General features: G+C 45.1%; 1 protein-coding gene across 1 annotated transcript in view; it reads left to right on the top strand.

Moving 5' to 3' along the window:
• Window positions 1-26,550, top strand: part of MN1 (MN1 proto-oncogene, transcriptional regulator) — a 30,691-nt gene extending 4,141 nt beyond the window's left edge. The window contains exon 2 of the mRNA XM_062504567.1: window positions 25,377-26,550. Within this exon, the coding sequence (XP_062360551.1) occupies window positions 25,377-25,564 (188 nt within the window). The 3' untranslated portion in view covers window positions 25,565-26,550. The remainder of the gene's footprint in view (window positions 1-25,376) is intronic.
• Window positions 26,551-26,940: the final 390 nt, after the last annotated feature.

Raw genomic sequence — 26,940 nt, 5'->3', positions numbered from 1 at the left:
GTTGACAGATGTTTATTTTTGACATTAGTTGTCATTTTTGATCCTTCCTTGTGTCCAGAGGGCATCATAATTCCCCAGGCTTAGGAAATATTTTAATGGAAAACCTTCTATTATAAAAGCTGTTTAAGATAAGGATGATTATAGATTCAATTGGTTTCTATTTTATCTTATCAAATCCCTATTTTGCAACCTGCCTAGCTGTATGTGTGATTGTTACAATGGGTGCACATGCTGTACCTGCTATCTGAGGGCAGGCGGGTAGGTTTTGGTGTGCTAGAAATACATGTGTGCAGTTTACACAATATAAACTCATTATTTGTGCCTAGGAAAGGTGGTATTTTGGTACCGCAGTGTAGCTTGAAATTGTTTTCATTATCTCTGGTAGTAGAGACTGACTTTTTACAGCTCTCCACATTTAGTAATTTTGCTGAGAAAGTTGTTGGTGAAATTGGAAGGGAGCTGGTTAGGAAACTGGGCTGTTTCCTTACCCGGTTCTGGTTGGCTTTGCAGCTTTGGCTTTCTGAAGCGTGAATCCTAGCCCCCACGGTTTGTCTCTTTGTTCATGTTTAATGCCCAGCACAGGAGACTCTCATTTCGAGCAGAGTGTTTAGCATGCACGGCAGACCCGAGGAAGCCCATCAGCATTCTCCATGCTTCACCCAGGCAAGGACATAAATTGGTTTGTTTGGGGCCCTTCTTTTCCATTTTTAAATGGAGTTGCACGCAGCATCCTTCCTGGCCCCTTCTCTTTTATTGTTTCTTGTACACAACATCTAGATCTGACTGGATCAATAGCTAGTTAGCACAAATCACAGTTCCTGTTACTTCTGCCTTGGCAGGCTCAAGCACATACATACGTTCTCTCACACCACATGCACCCCATTACGTGTGCACTTTCACACACACATACACAAATACACAGATCTTGCATCGTGCTGTGATTAGAAATAGATTTTGAAAGAATAACTTCTAGAGATCTCGACTTCCTGGATGAAAGAAGAAATCCTGAGCAGTGATTTAAAAGAAATCCTGAGCAGTGATTTAATTCTGAACAGCACATTTATTAAAAGTGTAATTTGGCTTAAAATGATCTATATTGTGTGTGTGTGTGTCATACGGAGCGATGCTTCTGCAGCATCTTTTAACAGCACTCCTCCAGTCACTTTGATCACAGCTATTCTTAGTAACAGCTAGTGAAAGAAGTAATTGCTTTCTGGTCGCGATAACCACAATGTTGGTGTTAAAACAGTTCATCATTTGGAAGGAAAACCATTTAATCAGTGTTCCTATATAAGGATATGTTTTAGTATTTGGGAGGCTTAACATAAAATAGCAAACCAGTTCCACAACAATGCAGAGGCGCTCGGGTTGGTTCATGCTTTAGTCACTTGACGGATTTGAATGGGCTGGTTCCTCGGATGAGGAAATTTATACAGTCTCACTGAGAATTTACTTTAACTGTTGTTGGAGATTATAAAGATACAATGGGTGAGACTAAACAGACTGTTCACCTCGGTCAGTAGAAATAATATAACTTAACATTGCCATAGTGCAAGTGTGTGAAACTGTATTTAAGAAAAGGCCTTCTTTAGACGTGGGCTGAGATTTTAAACCTTCTCAGTCGGCTGGGATTTGCACTGTGGTGCTTGTTCCAGCAGTAGCCCAGTGTCCGGGTGGATGCGCAGGCTCCAGATAGCGCTGCTCCGAATTCAGGCAGCTCCTCGGCGTTCCGTGCTGGAAGGTGGGCACTGTTTTAGGGCTGGGCAGCGTTAGTGAGAGCAGCATTAGATTCAGAGTCCTCCCCAGTGCAGACATTATTGATTTAAACCTGCCGTGAGAGGGCAGGTGCTCGGGGATTCATTCCTATTGTGGCATCGCTGCGATTGGCACCGTCGGCTCCTCAGGTGCCGGGGAGGTGGAGGAAGGGGCAGTGGGTATTGGGGGGCAGCTTCCCCTTGGTGCAGTGCTGGGCACTGTTACCACTGCCTGCCACTCTCAGTGCCAGGACCGGAGGGTCCAGCTTCAGCGCTGGCCATGATGGAAAGAGCAGGCTCCCCAAAGCACAGCAGAATCAGGAACTTCTCAAATACTCTGTTAAATGCGCAGGTTATGGGCGAAACAACTTGAGTTGTTTTAATTAATGACTGCTTCGATTCCTTCAGCTCACCTTTTTTCCCCATAATGGTGGTAAAATGATTTGCTGGTTTCTGGCAGTTGTGTGAGCTGTGGGTCTGGAGGTTGCTGAGAGCAGACACCGGTGCTGCTGGTGCTCCTGCGAGGTGTGACACCTCCGATGCTGCGCGAGCACGTTCCATTTCGGAATGTAGAATTAGTAATGCTGCCTGGACATGGCTCTGCCCTGAAATGTGTTTTCTGTAAGGAGTTTTCTCTAATGCATCATTTTGTGTACCAACATGTTTTATGTGAAGTAGCTGGTAGGTTTGGGTTTTTTTTCCCGTGAAAATGCTTTTTCAAATTTAGTGTTTGCCTAGCAGCTTGAACTGGGAGTGAGAGATAAATAACACTGAGTCTAGAGGGGTTGTCTTGACTTCCAACACCACAGCTCTAGCTGACAAAGAATAACAAGATCAAATTTGCTTAAAAATCTGGGGCCAGTTTAAAGGGGTTTTGGTTTTCCTCATTTGATCAAACCAGAACAATTTCCCCTTCAGTGAAATGTGTATTAGTATTCTTTAGAAACCCAGTAATTAAGTATTGGTGGGGTTTTGGTTTTAGTTTTTAATTGAAATTTTGAAGGTCCCATACTGCAGATGTCATGTGAAGACATCAGTATGTACCTAGAACTTTGCAGGTGTTGACTGGAAAGGATGGGAATATATTTTGCTGCTCGGTGTCTGTTGGGCTCATCGGTCCGGGCTGACGGGCACGTGCCACGCGGCACCGTTAGCCTTCATCTGTGAGTTTTTGTTAATATTTCATTGTTACACCAAACCTGTCACTGGAATGAGCCCACAGGCCAACCCTCTTGCTGGAGCAGCGTGTAAGATCTGTAAATTACTAGAAATACATTAACAAAGGTCAAATTTGGTCCAGATGCGGCTGGAAGCCTTTGTTTTCTTTCCCTTTCCAGTGCATTCTGCTGCCTGCTTTATTTTAAATACTGCTTAGTTCTTTTAGAGGCTTTACTAAGGGACTGCGTTCGTTTACTGGGACTGAGTTTGTCAAGAGCTCTCGTAGAGGTTTTTCAGGCACTGAACCCTCGCTGCAAGCAATGTTGTAGTGTTGTAGTGAGTGCTGAGGAAGCGAGTTCAGCAGCAAAGCTCAGCGCCTTTTCCAACGAGGGGGCTGTGATTCCCGGTGCTGCTTTGTCTGCCTCACAGGGCTGCTGAAACTTAGACAATTTCAACAATTTAGTGAGAAAAGAAGCTATTGCCTTTGTCTTGAAGTTCCATGATGAACTCTGCATCTATCAAATCCACATCTTTATTAAATCATCTGGATTAGCAAGCAGAGTGATGAGGGAAGAACGCTCCCGCTGCTCATCCTGGGAGAGAGTTTGGTGTGCGTTAGATCTGGATTTAATACGATGCTTTAAACTTTTCTAACCTGTTAAAAAAAATTAGTTGGAAGGGTTGCCCCTGCTTGGCCTCATGTGAATGACAGAAATTCTCTATTGTTTACCTTGTCTGACTGTAATTTTTAATACTTTCTATTAGAAAATGGTCCTGTTTAGAAATGTTTTCCTTTGTTTCATAAACATTCTGTAGCATGGTGCTTGTTGACCTTTATGACATATATTAGAGAAAGCAAGGGACAGAATTTTCAGTAGTATTTGCTCTTGCTGTGATATACTAAAATATTTAGTGCAGGAAGTGTGTAAATTTATTGGCATTTCAGTAACAACTGTGGCCACTGTTTGCCTTTGCATCCACCGTCTGTCTGGCTATTAATTTCTGATCTCTAGATTTACCTGTTTCATTTCAGTGGACAATCTAGCTGTGTGTGAATTAATACAGATTACCAGATTGTCTGGTTTGCATCCTGGTGCTTCCTTGCCCCAAAGTCTGTTATTTTCTGATGGCCCGTTCAGTTGCAAGGTGAGTTTTAACAGGGTTGTTTTGCACACACTTGGTGTGAGGATGTGCATGAGACAGACTTCAAGGGGGATGTTTCTTGAAATTGATGTGTGAATGTGCTTCAGATCTTTATGTATGATGTAAAAGGAAATGAATTAGACTTAGTATTTATATATGAGCCTGGATGACAGCATAGATTTATTTTGATCTGTGATGTATTACACCGTATCTCCTCAATTTTTAAGGTACGGTACCTGTTCTTTTTACCAATGACCTAGTGGAATGCTTGATCATAGAACTGCAAATAATATTTTGATAAAAAGCATTATTAATTAGCAATGTCTATAGATGCAATTTGTTGTTACTTGTGTAGAACAAAGTATAAGGCATCAAACAAAAATCTAACCTAAAACTAAATAGGCTGCTTTTATTTGAACCAGCTGACTTCCAGCCTCAGTAGAGTTCTATACTAGGGAAGGGTTTTGGTACAGTAAAATACCTTTATGTGGCCATATAAAATTTTAGTACTAGACAAATTACTGTACATTTTCAGTCAGTGGTTTCTCGTGTATTTCTGTTAAATCTGAGTATGAAGAGAGTCTCCTCAGAAAGTGCAGAGCCAATTCTAAAATGAATCTTCAGGTGGTCTAACGTGTATACTTTGTTAACACTAAATTTACTGAAGTATCAGAAGCCGTTTAATGACATTTTTCTCAATCACATTGAGAACTTTGAAAGAGACCTGTCAGATTGTAGGCAGAGGATCATTCCCTATTTTATCTCTGGTATAGAATAGATTGTCCTTGTGCATGTTTTGGACTGGAGCATGTTGGGTGCAGGCAGTGCGGGTGGTCGGTGCTGGTACCCACCTCGCCACCGCGCCACGGCTTCGGCCGGCATTCACCTCCCTGTCCAGCTGGTCTGGCTCTTCCATTCAAAAATCTACACCCTTGAAAAGAACGATGTTTGCACCTGTAAACACATTATTAAGGTTTGCAGGACATGTTTAAGATTGGTGTGTTGTTTATTTTTAAATACGAAATAGTTCTTGTTTTGTTTTTTGAGCGGCGTTTTTAAACGAGAGCCTCGGTTAGTGAGGGCTGTTCAGAACATGGCTGGCTGTGCACCAGATCTTGGGTAATGGACACGGGGAACCTTATGGAAATTAAATAGGTGAAGCTGTGGAATCGCCCAGGAAATTCAAGGTCTGCTCTCACCTTCCTGGTCTTGGTTGGATTTTTCAGTTTTTAAAATGTGATTCCAAATTTTTGCTGTTCTGTAGGTAGACCCAGTTTACACGCAGTGATTAGATGAATGACTTACATAAAAATACTGCAATTCTTTGTAATTTGCTGCTTTTCCTTTGCCAGGTGCTTTTGTGTTGGTGCAGTTAAAATATTCTGAGTTATTAGTGACCTTTTAATACAAAGGATTTGGGGTTTTTTTTACAAATTTAAATATATTTTATGGATTATGTGCCAATGTTCCAAAGTCAAATGCCTACTAAGTTTAAAGCTGAGACTTGAACAGCTGGAGGTCTAATCCATTAATTTTTACAAGCTGACTTTCTTAATACTTCAAAGAGAACATCTTAGATGATATTGCTTTACTGTTCCCCTCATCAGCACCCCTTCTTCTTGTCTCCCCACCACTGCCCTCTCCTCTAAGGCTTCATGTTCCGCTCATCTCCTGGCAAATGACAAAAGCATCTGGATGGGATGAATGCATTTTCCTTAGTTGATGTAATAAGTTTTAAGACTCGATGGTCTAGAAATGTGCCTTTCTTAGAGCTGCACTTTTTATCCATACTAATGCAAAAATACTTGGTCACCACTGTTGTGTTTCTTTCCTGTACTTGGGTTATTTTTTTTGTAGCAGCAGGCATTGTCATAGGACTATTTTTGCTCCATGCTTGTGCCCTTTTGAGACACCTCACTCACACGTAGGGCACATCCCTCTCTGTAGGATTGGGTCAGATCCATGCTGGCCATTTGGAAGTAACATTTTCCCAAGTTTTGCCTTGCCTGTTTGGGCAGGAGCTACTCTGGCACTGCGGACGGTGCCGCTCCCTGGGATGCACGTGTGCATCCTCATGGGCAGTTCCAAGTCTCAGCTGCAGCCTGAGGTGCTGCATGGGTGCTGCAGAGGGGCACTTGGTGTCTGTTTGTTTTCAATTCCAGCAAATCTGTTTATGTCTGTTTGGTGTTTTAATGTAACACCACCGAGCATGACACTGGGCGGTCTACTTTTTTTTATCAGCTTTTAACATTTGTCTAAAAAAGCTTTCTTTGGTTTGGTAAGCAGAAATCTGGTTACGTTTAAGTGCTGCTTTGGTAGGGTTTTTTTTTTTTTACATCGAAATAAATACAGTTTATTTGAGTTTAAACACAGACAACACGTGTGGGAGCTCGAAGGGCTCTGCTAGCTCTGACTGAACGATGGGAGAGACGTGCCACAGTCCTGCTCCTGCGGCCACTTTGTGTGAACTTTGGGATATTTATCTTATTTTAATCCCCCTCTGTGTTTGGAGCATTCAAAATACAAAATGAGGAACTTTGTTTTTTTCCTTTTAACTCTCCTACCTTCAGTTCTGACTGCTGAGCCTTTAGGACTTGATCTCCTTGATCCCAGCAAAGCCTGTGATCGGTCAGTAGCTGGAAGACAGCAGCGTTTTTTTGTGGTAAAATATATGTTTTCAGAGTTAAGTCTGCATTTAATTAATTTTGTGAATTAGTATTCACAAAATACTCGAAAGCATTCTATTTCTAATAGAAAGATCATCCTGAGGCTGGGGAAGCACAGTTAATTGAAAAAGCAGCCATTTGTAAAGTGAAGAAAATTTTAAAGCATTTCATACCCTAATTAAGAATGTACTCCTGAGTTAAAATTGAGAATATTAATTTGCTGTAAAAAGCAAATACAGTACAAAACCCTGGAAAGAGTCATATCCTTCCTTCCTCTTTAATCCTCTCCCAAAATGCAGTCTCAGAAGAAAGGCGTGACTTTTTGCTTTTTTATACTGTAGCCTGAAACCATTTTGCTAGAAAGATGTAAATTGATCTATTAACATAGGAAATGGAGGTTGGGCTGGGGTTATTATCTGGTCAGAATTTTAGGATCTCTTTCCTAGAAAAATCTTCCACTAATTTTTTTTTTTTTACTGGGGGGTGGGAGTGAGTGGGTATAATATTCCTCTCTAATGGCATTTAAAAGCCTTTTGATCTCAGGTGAGAGCAGTCAGAAGAGGCAGAGGATGCTGTCGGTCTGAGGCACAGCTGCGCATCATTGCAAGCAGTGCCGCTCCCTGGGGAATGGGGCTGAGCCTTCCCTCCCGTGCCCTGTTGGAGGTGAGGCTGTGAGTGGAAACGGGCAGGGAGGGAGTGTCTGCACAGCATTCCTGCTCCTGGCTGGATGGCTCGGTCAGTCAAGGCATCGCCGTCGTTCTCACGGAGATCGGGGTCTGCGTGTGATTTAGAGCGCGGTGGAGTCCATGTTCAGGTCCCACTCTAGGATTATTTTTATTTCTGATCATATTTATTGCACCATAAATTGCCACGGTGCTTTAGAAACCTGGGAGATGGTCCCACTGCTAAGGATTTACTTTCCAGACAAAATCAAACAGGCGTTGTTGGGTTGGTTGTGCCAGTGTGCCGCTGGAACACGGTGCGGGGCCACCAGGGTTTGGGCGGAGGATGCTGGTGAGGTGCAGAGTGGAGCAGGAGGGCACTTGGGTACCCAGCAAAGGCTGAAACACCAGTGCTGAATGCTGCTGGGTTGGGAAGCGTGTGTGGGCAGGGAATGAAGGGCTGAGAGCATCTCGTCCCACCTGCTGATCTCATTTCTGCGTGGATTCCTTCTTCGGTGGGGATGGCGCGGCTGTGCTGCCCTCTCCGGGGCAGTATTTCTCCTCTCGTGGAAAAAATGAACCCAAACCCCAGTTATGGCACTTCTGATCTCTGTGTGAGTGAATTTCTGAATAACTTTGTCAGTCTTAGCAACGGGAAAAGAGACCTGAATGTTGAAGAAGTAGTTTGGTGCAAGGTGGGTTTTCACCTCCTCCAGATGCCTGGGGTTGGAAGCACCACCAAGAGAGGGCTTCTTCTCCCTGCTCCCTTGGGTGATGGCAGAGGAGGACACAGACCCCAGGTCTGAACTGCCCAGCAGATTACAACCACCTGGTGTGACTTATTCCTGGAGTGGTATTGAGCTGATAATTAAAAGGGGTGTCCCTTATGCCTGCCAGTTAGCCAGGCAGCTGTTGGCATCTAATGTTACAGATATTTTTGATCTGTCTCAATTGTTTTAATTTCTATTGGTGTCAAATATTAGGCTGAAAAATGGTTTTTTGCCTAGTCTGAAAAGTAACACAAAATTTCAGACCAAACGCAGATTTAAAAACAAGAAGATAATAAATGGGCCTATTGATTGTATTCTACAAAAGAAAAATAAGGAGTTCCTCAGTAACTGTAATAAAAGTTACCACAATCTATGAGACAATAATTCTGAAACCCTTTAAAAATAGTAGTATTATTTGAAGTGCAAAGCAGCTGGTATTTTATGATGGAACAGATTTTATTGTTGCTGGATATAGGGTCAAATGCTTGCAGCGCATTTTCGATTTAAAAAACCAAAAAAACACAAATGCTTTTTTGAAGATAAAATCAGTAAAATTTCTTTCTTTTTTTTTCCCTGGATGCTCTGGTTCCCTTCTCTACCTCTAAATATAGACACATGCTGTTCTTTTTGTGCTAGGAGAAGCCACATGCAGCCCAGCTCCCTGTGCTCTCCCTACCATGCCGTTGTTCTGGAGGCAGAGGGAGAACACGGGCTGTCCCAAATACAATTCAAATCTCACACAAAATGCTTTGAAAGAGGCAGATCACAAAAAAAGGGAGAACAGCAAAACATTCCTTCATTCTGAATAATAATAATAATAATAATAATAATATATTTAAAGCTTCATCCCATAATTTGCCAATTCTTTGTGCTGTTGGCAGGGTGTATTGTCAGGGTGATGGCTCGAAAAGGTGCAGGGGAGCAGGGAAAGCTCAAGGGCAGGGCAGCCCTGGTGATTTGGGTGAGCTTTGCTTTTAAACTGTGCATCAAAGTCGTGTCGTATGTTACATGACAAAGTGTTGTGTCCTGTAGATAAATCCAGTTCATGTTCTGTGTGCTGATGTTACTTGTTTTTAGCTGAGGTGTGAATGGGAAAGGCAGAAGGGAATTTGCTGCTCCCAGTGCTCTGGGCCCTCAGGGCATGGTCCTGACTGTGCCAGGGCTCCTGCTGGTGCAGGGGCACAGAATTCCAGCTACTGTGGACCAGCGAGCACCACTTTGGAAATGTGAGGTTTTAACAACACAGTGAAGTCTTACTCCAAATAATTTTCCAGATCCTTTAGTGTTTTGTGTAGTTTTCCTCGAGTGGCTGACGCCAATGGTGCTGCAGTGTTTCTCTTACGGAAAAGAACAGATAAAAAATCTCTTCTTTGAGCCAGACACGTGTGAGCCTCAGAGCTGGGAACGTGCGTTGGGAGATTGTGATACAATTATGTTTTATTTCTACCTATTAAGCATAATGAAGGGTTGGTTGCTGGCCTTAAATTTGGAAAGAGCTTACTGTAGAGCTTAAACCAGTAGATTCCTGTAATTACCGCTTTGCTGTGCGGAGTGTGGCGAGGTAGAGGGAATAAAAACTGTTCATTGTCCAATTGTATTTTCATAACTGCTGCACTTTTAAATGTCTGTTTTGAAAGATAAAATTTTTTGTTATACTAATTTTCTGAAGTAAGCTAATAAAAAGCCAATGGGGGGGGGGGGAATAAAAGAGGTGAAGAATGTCAAATGAACAATGCTTAGAAAACACGGAGGTTTAGCTTCTTCAGTGAGCCCTGCTGCAGTGCTTGGAAAGTCAGTGGCTTTGTTTGTTAAACACAGGGCCACTGTGCTGTTGAGGTTTGGGTTCACTTGGATCTCAGATCCATGATGATGAAATGAAGAATTTTAAAAACTTTGAATTTTATGTTTGCTTTTCTTTGTACTAGATTAGGCAAAGAGGGTAAAACTCAAAGCAGTCAGTTCCGAATCTGCTTTTGCTTTTACTCGACGTTGTTCTTGTTGTGTGATGGCAGTATGTCAGGGAAACTTGGATCCCAGCATCAGTTGTTTGGAATTATTGTTTGGATTATATTCAGTTTGAAATTGTATGAAACTGTAGTGAGAAATGAGCATTTGTTTATGATAAAGTGAGTCTTTCATAGCCTACACTTGTTTTGGTTGTACGTACTAGTACATGTTATAGCTCAGAATGTCCATTTTTTTCAGAGTGATAACATGGCCCCATTCTGCTCTTTGTGTGCGTTTGGGACTGGGAACTGCATCAAAGAGGAGGTGTTTCTGCTTCAAGTGAGGAAAAAGAGAGGGAAGACTGAAACCCTTCTTGGCCCTTAGGGAAAAAAACACCCTAAACCACATCCTTTTTCCTCTCCCCATCAAAAATTTGGCTTACATCTTTGAGAAGTTTTTTCCTTTTCTTCTCCAACCATCCTTTAAGGTGTGCTGTTCTGGCCTTTTTCCAGTTTGTGGAGCTTCTCTTGGAATATGTTTTAAGGGGTTATATTTGACACGTTCCTGAAGGCTGCCTTCCACAGTGGTCTGGCCCAAATAGAAATGTGAAAAGTTCCCACTACTGAGCTGTAAAAGAATATGGAAATGGGTTATGCAGAAAAAACCATTTAGATAAAAATGAAATTTTCCCTTCCATATACGCTGCTAAGAATTAATAGCACATTCTTCCTAAATAGGTAATTCTGTATTATATTTTCACCTTAATAAAATTCTTTCCAAAACAGGAGAGTTTCATTTAAAATCGTAGGGCAAAATTGATCTGTCTTTATCTGCAGTGCTTCCTGCTTTAAAATATCATGGGATTGGCTGCCATGGGTTGTCTGGGCACTCCATGGAAAACAGATGTTGGGTTCCAAGGTGGGTGTCCCAGTCTGACTCTGTCCCATCACAGGGTGTGCTCCTTTCCCTGCTGTCACAGCTGGATTTGGGCTGTCACTGTGGTGACGTGTGCTGTGCACGCCAGCTGTGCTTTCACGGCTCCACTACTTGGCACGTGGCTACCACGCAGTGGGGACATGAACATGGCACTTACCAGGGCATTTCTGCCAGAAATACTCCAAAAGGGAGAAGGGCCAGACCCACTGTGGCCTTGGCCCGTGTTGGTTCATTGTTGCACACCTGGAGCACAGGTAGTGAGCCCAAGTGTGGTGTGACCTGGAACAACATCAGCAAAAACATGCAGACATCAGTTTCAATATGTTCCTTTTCTGCAGAAGATACATAAATGTCTAATGAAAGAAAGAAGGTGGAATCCTCTGTGGTAGCTGTGAAACCAAAGTGGAGATGCCTCCAGGAAGACTTGCCAGTTCTAGCCTAGAGAAAACGAAAACCAAAACATATATTCATGCTTTTTAGTGGTTTCATTTTTGGTGAAAGGTTTTTGATGTAGTGGTGAGAACAGGAATGTGTGGAAGAAGTAAGGCTCGTAGACCCAGCTTTAAACAGCTTTTCACTGCTGAGTTACAGTGGAGAAAATGCTTTTATTAAATAAATTGTTTGGTGTTTTCATAGTTTTAATAAAATGGTTCCCACATATAAGCAATGCTCATAGTGATGGAGTCAGCCAGGATTGATACAACTCGAAGTCTCCATGTTAAAAATAAGAATTTTGATGGTTGTAATGCTGCACAGCTTTCACATCATTTTTGTAACAAATTACCCTTCAGCAGGACTGTGCTTGGGCTTTCCCCTAAAAGGCGAAATACAGGAGAGCTGTGAGGCAGTCTGTCTGACTCTTACACCCAACTAACACTGAGCTAAATCCAAATTCTGTTTTTGAAAGAGGTGTTTATAGTCGTCTCCCAATCAAACAGCAGCAAATACGATAGTGCTCGTTAGGTGTATTACAGAGCAGCTGGTTTTTTTTAGTCACCAAACTTGCCTTTTGTGATTCATTTTCTGTGAATCACACTAGTTCAGTGGAGAGTGCAGATCACGACTTCTACAGCCAAATATGCAATTCCCTGGAAGCAGATGTTGAGAATTTAAATATTTTACTGTGCTGCCTTGTAACTTGCAAGTTTTGTATTATGGGATATAGGCTTTTGAGTTTTCCTGTAAAACTCCACTCCTTGGGACAAGCATGCCCATCAGTAGGAGTGTTTGCTCCCTGGTGTGAGTGGTTCACACTCAGAGAGCATTGCTTGGTTCCACTTCAGGTAGGACTTTCTTAGGTGTCACTGTTTTATTTTTTTCACATTTTTTTTTGCTGTTGGTGCTCAGTGTACCTGCAGGCACTCAGCATGCTGAGTGATGCATTTAAACATTAACTGCTACAATAAAAATCTTGATGGCCATTGTTTCAATCAAAAAAACTCTTCTCATCTTCAAAGTCACTGTTGCTACAATAATTTTCTCTTTGAACATGTCAGGATTCTGTCTTTGATTATAGACTGGATTGTCTCTTGTCATTGCATAATGATTTTTTTTTTTTTTTGGTAGGCAGAGACCTTTTTCAGTTCCTCACAGTTCATCCCCCATCCCAGTACTTCTTTAAAAAGAGATAGTGTTGAAACCAGGTATTTAAGAATATAGATCCTCAAGAAAATAACTGGTTTTGACTTTGTATTTTCCTGGGAATTTTATAAAGCTGATGTGAATTGCAGATTTATTTTACAATTTGAACTTAGACTTTTAAATTTTCCTTTCCCCCCCCCCCCACCCCTTCTTTTGCTTCTGATTGGACCAGAAGTCATTATTACAGCAATTTCCTGATACTTTTTTATTTTCTCTTTCTGCAAGTTGCACAAAAAGAACTGATCTCTGTAATTCTACCATTGGCTGGATGATTGTTTGGATGGATGGTTTGGGTGAATGGTGGTTCAGGTGGCTGACCTGGGGGCCTGAGCACTGCTGCCAGACCCTCCCTGCCCTGCTCCCTGTTGAGAACTGATGCTGAACCTTGGGAAGTGCTCACTGAGGCCTCTTCTGTTTTGGGATTTGGTGGTCTGTCCACTCTCTGGGGTCCAGAGTTTCCATTGCCATTACAACCTTCAGAGACCTTACAGCTCTCTGAGCATTGTGGTGGGATGAAGGCACCCTGCAAAGCAGAGCTCCTCTTGCACTGCTGCTGAGGTGTGGAGGACTTGCCAGCTTTGTGGCCCTTCATGGCTTAAACTTCGGTGCTCTTCACTAGTACAGTGTTCACCTTGGATCAAAGGGCAGGGCACCTCCTGAAATGGAATGTGCCTTGGAAGGTCCTCCCAAGTCTCCTCAAGCTAGATGAAAGCCCAGAGGCAAGAGCATTTGCAGTTGTCTTCCTTTATGTTTATGTGCAGTCTCTTCCATTGCTGTGTGATGTTGATGCCACCGTGGGAAAACTGTACAAAAATGGGTGACAGTAGAATTGCTCCAGGCACTGAGATTTATCCCTTGGGAAATGGGTATTGTGTGGGAATGGCAGAAGAGTCCAGGTGAGATCTGCAGATCCATGCTTGGTTGTGATTACGTGTGCAGGCTTCCAGCTGCTCACTAAAGCTGTCATGTGGTGGCTGTGTTGCCTCAGAGGGTTTGGTATGACTAAATCCAAGATGCCCCCTCAGTGGGGGTTGTCTGCATGTGTCCATGCAGTGGAAGCCTTTGCCACAGAATTAGTAAATCCTGACTGTGGTTTTGCCCTTGTGTTTTGTAAGGAAAGAGCTAAAAAGGATTCGCTGTGTCTTTAAACTTGCAGGTCCTCAAAACCTCCCTGGGAAGTAGAAGGGGGAAGGGACTCTTTCAGGATTAATTAAACAGAGATGTCTCGCTGTAGACTTCAGGGTTTACTGATAAATGCCAGCCCCTCACCCACGTCTGGTGGTGCCGCTGTTATTTAATCAGGACCTTGACAAGGAATCTCAGCAATCTTCCCTTTCTCCTCCTCTGTTCCATTTATCTGTCCTCCCAACCTGTTTGTTTGTGTATGGTTAAGTTTTCCATGCCAGGGAGAAGCAGAGTGGAAATGTCAGGGGTCAGGCTGCAGGCAGGGCAGGCAGGAGCAGGCAGGGAGCAGAAAGCCCAGCTCTGCAGCCTTGGAGTTTCTGAGAAACTGGAGATAGGTTGTTCCAGGCCAGATTAACTCCTTCAGCACAGCTGCCTTCTGCTTAAGACTGCAGGAAGGGAGGCAGGGTGGGTACATTAAGACACTGAGCTCAGACTCCATCCCTCTATCCTTGCAGTCCTGTGGGTAATGGGTGTTCCTGCTGCCATTTTGCTCACCCTCTTGTTGGAAGTCTTGCTGGCCCATCTGCCTTGGCGGCTCTGCTGCCGGGGGATGAAGCTGTGTGGATCCAAACCTGACGAGGATGGCAGATAGCAGATTTCATTGCAGTACTGTTATGGATACCTGAGTTATTTGGCACATTTCCCAGTGGACAAAATGTTCATCCATGGAGGGCATGATGCTGCTGTTCAGATACATGCATTTGAGTAGAGATGTGACTTGGGTTTGTCACTCAGAAGTTAGCTAAAGACCAGTTTGGATACCCTCGGCTTCAGAAAAAACAGTTTTGATATTGTGCCAGTAGACTTGGTATCTCACAAGCTCTCAGCTGTGTGCTCTGTGGTGGTTCACAAGTGCCTCAGCCCCAGCTGATGCTGCCATGATGGTTGGGGTTGGGTGAAGTTTTGGCTGAATGACTCAAGCTGTTGAATTTGCACTTCACCCCACCTGTTTGAGGGAAAGGCCTGATTCAGGGTGGGGTGGAAGATTTTGTTTGTTTGTTTGGTGATGCCTTTGCATTTGCAGTGTGGCAGTGAAGCAGGTGCTGCAGAGTTGAATCCTGCCTGGTTTGACAGTGTTTGCATTGCAGGCAATGCCCTGCCTGGGACAGCTGCAGGTAGAGATTACAAGGTGCTGTGAGTGGGGTGGTCTGTACTTCTGCACTGAGCAGATCTAGACCGGGTTCCCAGCAGTTGTCACAAACAGCCGTAGTTACAAATGGGATAGGAATGAATCAGAGAATTGGGTTGGAAGGGTCATCTCATTCCAACTGTGGGCAGGGACACCTTTCATTAGACCAGGTTGCTCCAAGCTCCATCCAGCCTGGCCTTGAACGCTTGCAGAGATAGGGCAGGCACAACTTCCTGGGGCAACCTGTTCCAGTGCTTCAGTACTCGCTGAGTAAAAAATTTCTTCCCGATATCCAATCTTATCCTGCCCTCTCTCAGAGGGAGGACATTCCCCTTTGTCTTGTCGCTCCAGGCCGTGGTTAGAAGTCCCTCTGTGTCTCTCTTGGAGTTCCTGTGGGCTGCTCCATACAGGGAAGTCTTGGGGATGTGCTGTGCTCCCTGTGCCAGTGCTTGGGTGCTGCTCAGCCTCGTGTCCCTCCCCTGCCCTTGACAGGGCCAGCTGGAGCTTCTGGCCCCCACTCCCTGGGGAGGTGCTGCAGGGCAGAGCCCACACAATCCCCATCGTAGTGGGATGAACTAATTGTCTGCTGTTCTTTCATTTTCCAGGACTGTTGAAATTGTTGTGGGTCATAAATCACGTGAGCATATGGCCGGAAGGAGAACACAGGCCCATATATCAGCTTAGGGCTGGAAGATGAGACTGTTCGTCCTGTGTTGTACAGGCCCATTTTGTTGATTTACTGGCCTGTGAAACTTTAGAGTTAATTTCTTGTTGAAGCAAGGAAAGTCTGTCTACCTGTGACTTTCCTGCTTGAACAGCTGTTTGCTCCTGATTCGTTGCTATTCTGAGAATTTCATGAAGACTCTCCACAGTGATGTGACAATTGGAAGTAAAAGATGAGCTTATATTTTTCTTATCCTAATAGTGGCACTTAGAGCCATACCTAAGAATGCCAGGTTTCTCTGTGTGTTTTTTTTAATGCTGAATTTCCCTCACTGCCATTGCTCCTCAAATGGTCGTGCATTTCTTCTGATGATTTTTTTTCTTTTCCTTCAGGTAGATTTAATTTTTAAACATGCTGTTCAATCAAACCCTGTTCCTCCATCAGACTTCTGGGTCCCAGCTCAATCACCACACCTTATTGCTGCTTTAGGGGATGTTTCTGAATATGCCAAATCCATTAGATGATGACATTTCTATCTCTTTCTGTAGTCAAAATTTGGGGTATACCAGAATTTGGGATTTTTCTATAGCACAAGAGATTTAGCAAGAATTTGCCCAGGAAGTGCTGGGTTGATAATATCGGCTCTCGGTCAGATTTGCCAGCACTTAAATGTTTTCCAGCAGAGATTTTGATCCTTCTTTAAGAAGCTCAGGCCTCCTGACAATTCTGCTTTTTATAGTTATTTCTTGCAGATTCTTTAGAACTTGCCTGTGAATTGCTTGCAAGGGACTTGCAGGCAGTGATTTGGAACCCCCTGTTTTTAGAATGTCAAGTGTCAAGCAGCTGGTGCTGCTGAGCACAGAGCAAGTCAAGGAGTGTCCCATAGCATCACAGAATTATTTGGGCTGGGAGAGGCCTTAAAACTCATCTCGTTCCCCAGGTGCTTAGAGCCCTGTTCAGCCTGTTTGTTCTGTCCATCTCTGAACTGTGTCTCTGCAGGTTCCAGCTTTGACCTGAGGTCTCTGGTCTCCCTTTTCTCTTGATCTGTGAGTGGTAAAGTTGCTTGAACACCTTTTGTTTTCATGAATGCTGTTTCCCAAAGTCTTCTCATTCACCCCTGAGACACCAAACTTCAGCTGGAGGTGTTCTAAAGAGAAATGGGATGTGTTTCAAGGTAGGCTATAAATAAATGGCATAAAAGAGCTAATGATCCTTGATGCTGGTTCTTCTCACTAGTGTTAGCCTTTGGTAAACTCCCACTGTGTTTTCAGGAATATCCTTGAACTCGTGTGGTTTAACCCCAAGCATTACTGCTCATGATCACCATTTCTTGGTGTGCAGGAGCCTCAGATGTGTGAGGCCCCTGGGAGAGATTGACTTTGCCTGTGGCAGTTTTCTGTTACGGTCTCTTGTAATTGTGAGTTATAGATGGGGCAGAGAGCTCCGGGAGCTGTGGGCAGAGCCAGGGAGGAGACAGAGGGACCAGGCAGATCCCTGTCCCAGCCCTGGCAGTCAGGATGGATGCAGGTCTGGCTTTGGGATATGAGAACATAGCTCCTTGGGGAGCTCTTGGGGGACAAGGTGACAAAACACCCAAAAGTCTTTGGCCAAATGTATCTGAGCCTTATAAGAGACTGATAGTATTTCAGAGTTAATTCCCTTCTTTTGCTTGGCTAACAAGTGCTCATTTAATTTGCAGCCTAAAATGACTACAAACAAAGTTCTTTGAAGGGAATCTTCATCTTTAATTCTGTTTTCATTTCAGGAGGATAGTTTTCCACGTACAATCTGCAGGGCTTAAATATCCTACTTACTACTGCAATATCTATGTTTGCCTCCACAGTTGTGTCAAAGCTCTTGCACAAATCTGATAGAGTGCTGGAATTTACGTGTTTCCCTTTCTGTTTGCTCTGTGCATAATCATGAGCTATTCATTGCCTTTACATATCCATTGGTACACCACTTCCCTTGCTAGTGGAAGTGGGCATTTTATCTTATTTTTGGACGCCTGCTCCGTGTAACATGTCCAGGTGGTGATTTAATACAGAATATTTAAGTAGCAACTTTTTTCAGTTTTGGCCTGTCCTGAAGTAATTCTAGACAGTGTCCAGAACTGGTTTTATTTAAGTGAGGGCTTACTGAACAATTTCATGTGACTTTTGTGCAATCAGAAAATTCCACTTTGGATTTTATTGAAAACCTTTTGTTTGCTTGTGCATTCTGGCAGTCAGGAGATGGGTTTTGCATGGGCTGGAGCTGTGTGTGAAACTGTCATGTGATAGTTTGTGTACATATGAAATAAATTTGAAAGAAAAACCCAGTATTTCCTTGCTCGTCATGGATGTGTCGTTTGTCATTCTTGGTGAAAATAGGCTCAGAGCATTTAGTTAGTGCAGGCAGGTGATGTATGCCAGAAGCACAGAAAACACAAGATCAGTCAGCCAGTATTCTTTCCTGCTGTGGAGGTGGTCTTCTCAGGTTGGGGACTGGATTCAGAGGCAGGGACGTGTCTGAGACTGCCACAACCTTTCAGAAGGAGTGGTTATGTGGAGAAGTTGGTTGTAGCATCTTGCCAGTGCTGGGTCTGTGTCAATGTGATGGAGCTTGTGGGTGGGGCTTAGGCAGTTCACTCCTTGTTGAGATGAGCAGAAGTGTTCAGATTTTTTGAGGGGGGAGAACAACAGACCCTGGAAAATAACTTGGAGCTCCCCGAGGCTTCACTAGTGTTGGATGGCAGCATATGGATGTTGTGAGTGTTGAGTCAGCTGTGCTGGAATGGGCTGCAGTTGCTGGACTCACATCTATTTTCTCATGGAAATGTCCAGACACTGTTTGACTGTTGTTGGCAGTTGGTTTGGTTTGATTTTTAATGCCAGTTTACCTTGTTTGGGCGGGGTCATGGTTCTCACACCATGTAGAGCTGAGGAGAGCACACTGTTGGTGATGGCACCAGGAGCTGACCAGGAGCTGTTTGGAGCTGTGTGGTTGGGTTAGGCCCTGGTTGGAAGCTCAGGCTTCCATGGCTGTCACAGACAAGCAGTGGTTCACCTGCATGGCAGGACCAGACTGGCAGACAGTAGCACTGCAGCTGGGGTGGGACCTGGTTTGCCAGAATGGTCTTTTGTTCTGTGAGAACCAAACCCCGATATCAGCCACTTCACCAGGGGGTAGGCAGGACCCCCCCTCTGCGGTTTGTGTTTTGCAGGGAAGGCATCCTGAGAGTCAGTGTGTTAAAGTGAAAAGAGGAACTGAAGTTAGCCAAAAGAGAGGAAGGATATGAGTTAGAAACAGTTTGTTGTCCCTGTGGCCATCTAGCAAGGTACAGGAGCTGGTGTTGTCCCAAGGCCCAGAGCTTCTGGCTTCTCCAAGCATGCAGAGCTTACCTTTCTTCTTGAAGAGTCATAGGGCTGGAAAGCAGTGATTTAACAGTAGCCTCCAGAGAAATAAATAGGTGTAGGCAGTTTCACACTTGCTGTGAAGCCATGGTGGCGTGTTGCTCTTCTGCCGGGCACTGGCAGCAAGGTGGGGAGCGATGTGTTCCCCGTCTCTTGTCTGCTCCTGGCACAGTGGAGGGAACATGGATTTTAGAACAGCAATGCCATTGTCCTCCTCCACACATCCTTCATTCTGTGTCTTCAAGGTCATGCTACATGTAAGATGAGTGCTGCCTTTTCCATTGATAGGGTTAGCATTTTTCCTACCTCACTTTTTTTTCACCAGTTTCTTCTGTTTCTTTCTGCGAGCGTGTGCCTCACAGGCTGACTGTAACCCTACAGCCTGACAGCAAACTCTTAACGCTGCCATGGGTTTGGGCAGCCTCCCTGTCGTGGCGTGCACATCCTTCCATTGCTCCTGGTGAAAACAGGAGCAGGAAAAGAGGTCAAGGGAGAAAAAAGAAAAATATGCATTTGCAGCAAGCACTATGTGTCTCCTGTTATCTGAATTCTGTGCAAGCAGTGAGCTCTGATGGAGCCCCCATGCCAGCTTGGAGACCTCTGAAAGCAAAATAAACATCTCTGCAGCATGGGCTGATACACGCTCCCTTTAGAGCCTCGGGCACCTCCAATTAATCAAGCTGTCAGTGAAGGAAGGGTCTGTGAGGACCAGAGGATGCTGCCAGAGCTGATGGGCTGATGAAGGGGTGGGCAGCAAGCAGCATTAAGGGTGAACAGACTGTGTGTTAGCCTGGGTGTGCCGTGCCTTTGGGTGAGTCTTGTCTGAATTGCAGCAAAGTCGGAGCTTTAATCCTGGTTTGTGGGATATATGAGTGCTGTGGGATGGTGCTCAGCGCTGTGCACGCATGTTTGATGAAGAGCCTTCCCTCCTTTCGTGAGAAAGGCTTTCAGAGAGCTCTCAGCTGGCTGGGCCTTGCCAATAAATTGAGGGGCTGACCAAGCCAAATGGCTTCTTGAAATGTCATGAAGTGAAATGTGGCTGATAGCCTGGATATGGGGAGTCTCTGCAGAGTGCTTCTGGTCAGCAGTGTGAGGAGTCACCTGTCCCCATTTCCACCGAGCTCGTCGTGACCAGTCCTTGGCATCAGCTGTTCACCTTAACCACCAACACTGAATTCTCTGCATACAGAGCAGAGAGCAGCACCTTTAAGTGTCTTACGGGCAGGGATTACACAGGATAAATGAAGAAGTAAGATCAAATTAAGAGGAATGTTCTAGTAATGGGTGGTTGGGCCTTTTCCTTGAGTGCCAGCAGAGCTGGATGCTGCCAGTTCTAGCCTAGAGGCAGTTTGTGCCCTCCAAGTGTTGGGAACAGCAGAGACAGCCAGCCCAAAGTGGGCACAGGTTGTCAGAGGTGAAGACGTCTGAAAGCAGTGCAGCTTTATGGTGTAAGCAGGTGGCAGGTACCATGTGTGTGTCTGGGAACAAATGCAAGCCATTGCCTCCTTGTATTCCAGGGTCAAGAAAATGCCTTTGTTAAGAACTCTGTCAGTGCTGTAGAGGTGAGGAAGATGATTGCTCATTTGTTTATCAACACAAATGAACTAGTTATCTTTAAAAATTAAATTTTGGGAGTATTTAAAAATACAATTTCAGGAACAAATTAATCTGTGGAGACTAGGTCCAGCGTCCAGGGAAACATGAAATGTTTTCAGACCTTATTTTTCTCAAAAACTGAAAAGAGATGCTTCTGTGCTGTGTACAAATGCAGAGCTATGTGCCTGAACCAATATGTCAAACTGTCATGTGGGAGATTTGGTGAAAAACATCTTGTCCTAAGGGAATAATTTTAAACACTATATGTAGGTTTGCTGCCTCATAAGGGATCATTACTCAAATCTATTCCCTCTTATGGTAGCTTGGCCTCTGCTTAACGGGCACAGAGTGAACGGAAGCCCATTAACGTGTCCTTTAAGAGTGGTTATCAGATGGTAGAGGGGAAACAGATCTCTGATCGGGGAATATAGTGTTATTGGCCAAATCCTCACATTCAGCCTTAACAAGATCAGTAGCAATCCAGGGCCTTCACGCTTGGCTGGCCATCGAGGGCGGCGGCGGGGCCGTGCTGTGCTGGGCAGCCGGACCCTGGGCAGTGCAGGCGGCCGAGGCTGTGTCAGAGCGGTGAAGAAGTGTAAGGGATGAGCCCTGGGGCAAGGAGCCATTCTAGGGATCTTCACCTCCTGTTTGTCACTTCAATCTCACAGGAACGCTGAAATGTGGAGTGGAACCCACTCCCAACCAGACCCCTACCAGACTGTGTCTGTGCTCTCACTCCTGTGTCTCACTCCTTTCTGTCCTTTTGTTGGTGGTGATTTTGGCAAAAATGAGAAGGATGGCATAAGCAGCACCTGAAGAGCAGCATCAGCTCCTGGTATCTCAGCATAGCATCTACAGTTGCCTTGGCTACACCAGCCTTCCCTCAGTTAGCCTCCTGTCTAATGAGAAGATGCAGGCAAAGTGTGGTAGCTGTGCAGGTGAACTAGTTTTTAATGGGATTACTTTGCTTAAGGATTGGGACGCCTCTGAGTTTGCACAGTGCTCTGTGGGGTTGTCACAGTAAAGAGAACACGTTTGTTTTTTCATAATGCATAAGAAGATGCTGCACAACGAAAGAGGCTTTATATGGAGCAGCTTAACTGCTCAGAGTCTCACCAAAAAGGGAAGCTGGAGGGACTGAAGGTGTGTACACGTGGTGTCCGCAGTGTGAGGTGAATGCCAGGGTCTAACCTCACTAGAGAAACGTGCTTTTCCTGAGCTGATACGGAATAGCAGTATGCAGTGTGTGTATTGAATTTTTTGTGGTGCAGAACTCCTGATTCTCTTCTGTCCCAGCTGCTGGCCAGATTCCTGGGTTAGTCACCACGCTGCCATTAATGCTGTGTAAACAAACAAACAAACAGCAACCTTTTCTTTTCGAAGGCTGTGTGCCTTTGCAAAGTAGAGCAGAACGAAAGAACAGCTTCCTAAATGTGCAAGGTCAGAGCAGAGGGTCAGGGCTGGAGGGAGGCTGGGGAGCCTGGCTGGGCACTCTCTTCTTGCTGTTTGTCTGGGGCTGAATGGCTGCATTTGTGTGTTTGTGCTGGGTAAAGCTTGGTCAGAAGCTCTTACCTAAAAGCAAACTGGCTCTTGAGACTACCACAGCGTCACCAGCAGTGGTGAGGAAGGACAGCATCATGGGGGAGCATTTTTCAGACTTATTTTAGTCTTTGGTCACTTTACAGCTTTGAGTTTCTTGCCTTTCACGAATACATGACAGCTTATCTATGATGTTCGATTTCTTAGCTCTGCTTCAGCATTTGCTGTTTCCAAGTGGCATAAACTGTCCTTTGTGCAGGGTGGTTGTGCTTTGGTCAACCCTGGGTTCTGTGTCATGTCCTTTGGTTTGGAGGGGAAGTCTCCACCCAGACCATCTCAAGATCTTGGGTGTGGAGGATGGCCCTTATTAGAAGTGTACTGCTTTTTTTAAATAACACTAATTCCTTGCAGTAGTTGCTAATAGAGGCATTTGTGCAGTTTAAAGATAATTTGTTTAAAAATTCCATGCTTTCAGTGAGGTACTTCATGACTGGCAATAATTTATCTGGAACTTGGCAGCTGTGAGACAATGATGTGGTGACACCATCTTGCATTACCTGAGTAATTTTAACACACCAAGTCACATCCGTCTCAGCTACCAGAACTGCTCTGGACCAGGGACACTGTGGCTGGGGAGTGCTGGGATGCTGTGGCTGTGAGGGAAGAGGCAGAGAGGATGGCTGGTGAAACTGGTCTGCTTGGGAGAGTGTTACTGTTCTGGACAAGCATCAGGCAGTATCTCATTCTTAAGAACATAATTCTCATTGGATGGATCAGCACAACTTTAATTTTTTGCTACAAAGTGTTTGTTTTGTTTTTTTTTTTTTCCTGGAAAGCATCATACCTTTGTCAAGACAGAAATACTGGGAAAAAGTAAATTGCACTGAAAATTTCCATCCAGATTGGCTTTGGGAATTCATGTGCCAGTGCAAGCTTCGCTGTGAGCTCTCTTTGTTTTGGATTTGAATACGTCATTTTCTGTGCTCGTTAACAATAGACAGGAGAGCTGGAGCTCCCACTGTGGTGTCCCATGGTGAGCAAGGCTCCTGTGGACAGTGGCAGTCAGTATTGGCTTTGCAAACTGAGGCTCAGTTCCTGCTCACCTATTTACTTGGGTTTTCCTCTCAAGCCAAGGAATCTTGTTCATCCACGTGGGACAGATTTTGCTTTGATTTCTTTATCAGTAGTTTGCTTATGAATTTTATCCACAGCAAATGGCTTAGAAATAATTGGCTGATTTACAAGCAAATAAGCCTAACTTTTTTATTCTCTAATTGCTTGTGGCACATGAACTTGTTCACACAGTCATTGCTGAGGACCAGCTCTGTTCTAGGTGTTGGGGGTGCCTGCACAGCCGGTGCAGCGGAGCTGTGATCCCAGCCTGGGAATGTGCCACCTCTGCCTTGGCTGTTGGAGTCCTCAGCTGTGGGGGTCTCCTGCAGCCCTTTTAGAAACACCGCTGGGACCCCTGGGCCCCTTGTGGCAGCAGTTCAGCTGTGGGACTCTTTCCTCTTTCTCTGCAGGAGAGGAAGAGAGCTGCTGTCACAAGGACTAATCTCCAGGCGCTGGCTCTTCCTGTGCCGAGCCCTGCATGTCCTGTGCAGTCAGGGAGACCTAAGAATAAAAACAGTGGGTACTGTGTGTCTTGTGAACAAATACAAGTCAGGAAAACATTTCCTGTTCACAATTTTCTGCACAAGCCCATCTGAGTTTTGAATATTTTATAAATAAAAAATGTGTTAGGTATGCTTGTATTCTAGACAGTAAGTTAAATTGAACATCTGATCAAATAGTGGTTATTTGGGGAGTCTGGGGTTTTTGCCCTGTGGTTTTCCCAAAGCTATAGGACTCAGGGGTGACAGGAAAGAAGACTAGAAGCTCTATGTGCTAGGAAGGGGTCTGTGCCAACACCTCTGCCTGCTGGAACTTTGGGTATCATGCAGCAGCCTCTGCTCCACGCTTGTGCTCAGCCCCTCAGTGCTGCCTATCTATCAAAACTTACAAAAACCACCCAACACTGACTGCAGGGAGCTGGAATCCGTTTGAGTGTAGATAGTATGAGCACCTTCACCCTGCTGGAGCTGGATCCCTGACTGCAGCAGCACAGGAGGGTGTCTGGAGAAAAGCAAGCGCTAGCCCAGCTGAGGTGTGCAGCAGAGCTCTGTGTGGATTTTGCATGTTGCAGTACTAACACAGAGCAGGGCTGAGCAGGAAGCAGTGCTGTCTGAAGCCTGGTTCCTTCTCCCAGCATTTATGGCATCATGTCCTCAGATTCTTGGTAGCTCCTGTTAGTTAGGTACTGTGGTATTATTATACTGTTTTAGTTATGAGCATCTCTGACGTCCTGTGATAATCAAGCATTGAAAGCGTTTTCCAGTTTAAACCAGGGACTTCCTGGCTAGTTTAGCATTGTCTTTTGATACCACTGTGATTGTGTAACAAGTTGTTCAGTTCTGGTTTTGCACCTTGTATAGCAGGAGGTTCAGTAAAAGTAAAGTGAGTTGTCCCATGAAGTGTGGTATGCCTACAGTGCTTGGCTTTTTGGAACAGGAGAAAGGTGATGGGAGGAAAAGTCCTGAGATGTTAAACATTCACAGCTGGTTTTTGGTATCTTTGTCATGTTCCACCCATTTTAGGTACTCTTTACTGAACTGTAAAATCCAGAGGAAAAAGGCCTAGGGAAATTTTTTAGGATGTTTCAGTTAAAGTCTTATATTTCTGTGGTTAACAGAAACTAATGAGAGCTAAAGATCATACAAAGTCCTAAAATTTTAAAGAAGAGGGGAAGAGGGAGAGCAATGCTGGGAGGGTTGGAGGGTTGGGGCTGGCTTCCTGCTTGGAGGTGTTTCAGCATCCGTTTCCAGCAGCAGGGGAAGGAAAGTTCCCGATCGTGCTGTGGTCTGGGACACACTCATCATTCCCGGCTCCATCCCCAGCACTCAGACATGTCTCTGGTTTCTCTCAGGTGGTGTTCTGGCCCGGCGAACAGCCACGGAATCTGGGTTTGGGACAGGGAGGGGGAGCCGTGCCGGTGGCGGTGACCCGGTGGTGGTGACACGCCATCCTCCCGAGTCAGGGATGCAGAAGAGGGGCTCGGTGGAGCGAGGGTGTAGCAAAGCCACTGGCAGGCTGTGAGTTGATGGCGTTGCGTGTCACGGGTCTCCTAACCTCTCTCTGTGAACCCTTTCCAGCCCACGACCTTCCCCCGAGCAAGACCTCGGCGGCGGCGGCGCAGACGGGCACCCACCTGCAGTGCCTCTCGGTCCACTGCACGGACGACGTGGGCGAGGCGAAGGGCCGGACTGCGGTGCCGACGTGGAGGTCCCTGCACTCGGACATCTCCAACAGATTCGGGACTTTTGTGGCTGCCCTGACTTGAACAAAAGAAATTATTATTTTTTTTTCTTTTTTTAATTTCAAAGGGCCGCTACTGCTAGGTGGACTATTTTTCTAGGTTGGTACCTGCTTAGTGGCATATGGACTGGAAAGGGTTAATTTAAAGTAAACCTCAACTTTTTTTTAATCTTCCGCCACAGTATGTTACCAGTGTTAACCCTTCTGCAGTTAGCACACTTTTGCTTAAGATTTTCCTGCTAGACCACTTTTTCCCATTATTCTGTAACCTTGGCATACATTTATAGATGAGGCCTTTTCCTTTTTCATCTCAGTGTGTGTCCAAGTCACGTATGTCATAATAAGACAAAGATTCTCCTTTTCCTCCTCTTCCTCCTCCTCCTCCTCCTCCTTTTCTTCCTCATTTGCTTTGTTTTTGTTTTGTTTTGCTTTGTTCAGTGCTTATTAGGATGGTGATCCTGAGGAGCAGCAGTTCAGGAATAAACGCCAGTGAAGGTGAAATGGTCAGCATTAAATCATATGTTATAGTGACACCCAGCCTTTGCCAGTCTCATACAAACCAAGTAGTTGATGCTCTGTTGAATGTTTAGGCATGAACCTGCCCTTTCCTGAGAGAATGAGGCTCTGCTATTAAGAAGGTTCAGCCTCGTTTTGCTCTGTGCCTCCTGGTGAGGCCAGGATGCTCTTTCCTCCATGTACCTGGGTGTAGCCCTGGGATGGAGCTCTGTCATGAACGGGCTGGTTCAGGCACAGCAGGGAAGGTATGGAGAGGTTTTTCTAAAGAAGTCTAATAGTCATTATCTCCTCCTCCAAAGGCCCAGGCTTCATTTTGCTTGCCTGGGCCTGGTGGTGCTCCTGCAGTTCCTGCTTTGTTCATACTGGAGAAGAAAACCCCTGCACCCTGCCCATATTTTGCCCATTTTAAACTGCAGAAAGATGCTGTTGATTGGGAGCAGGTCCAGTGTCCCTTGCATTTACCTGGTGGTGCTCCAGCCCCTGCCACAACAGGTCCCAGTGCAATGGCAGGGGTCAGGGACGGCCCAGGTTGGAAGATGCAGAGGGCTGGGAGCCCAGGGCGGCATTTCCTAATCTGCCAGGGCAGGGAGACCTGGTGTCAGAATCCCCCAAACTCAAGGCCCTGTTTCTGCCACACACCGAAGAACAACATTGCTGGATGCACACAATAAAAGGAAAGCCATACTTTCCTGCTCGGGCTAGATAATGCTCATTTGAGACGAAAGTTGGAAGCAAACCAGATAAACCCACGACTGACATGATGGGCTGATTCTCCGGTGGTTTTACGTCACACTGTCCATTATTTGTGTGTCCTTGTGCCCAGGAGTGGCCCCGTCCTGCCCTGCGCCTGCAGGTCACCTCCCACAGCTCCTGGAGCTCAGGAAC

The sequence above is a fragment of the Cinclus cinclus genome, chromosome 17, assembly GCF_963662255.1.
Source record: "Cinclus cinclus chromosome 17, bCinCin1.1, whole genome shotgun sequence".
NCBI lineage: Eukaryota > Metazoa > Chordata > Aves > Passeriformes > Cinclidae > Cinclus > Cinclus cinclus.
Note: the sequence above shows the minus strand (reverse complement) of the source record. Positions and strands in the feature narration are given on the sequence as shown.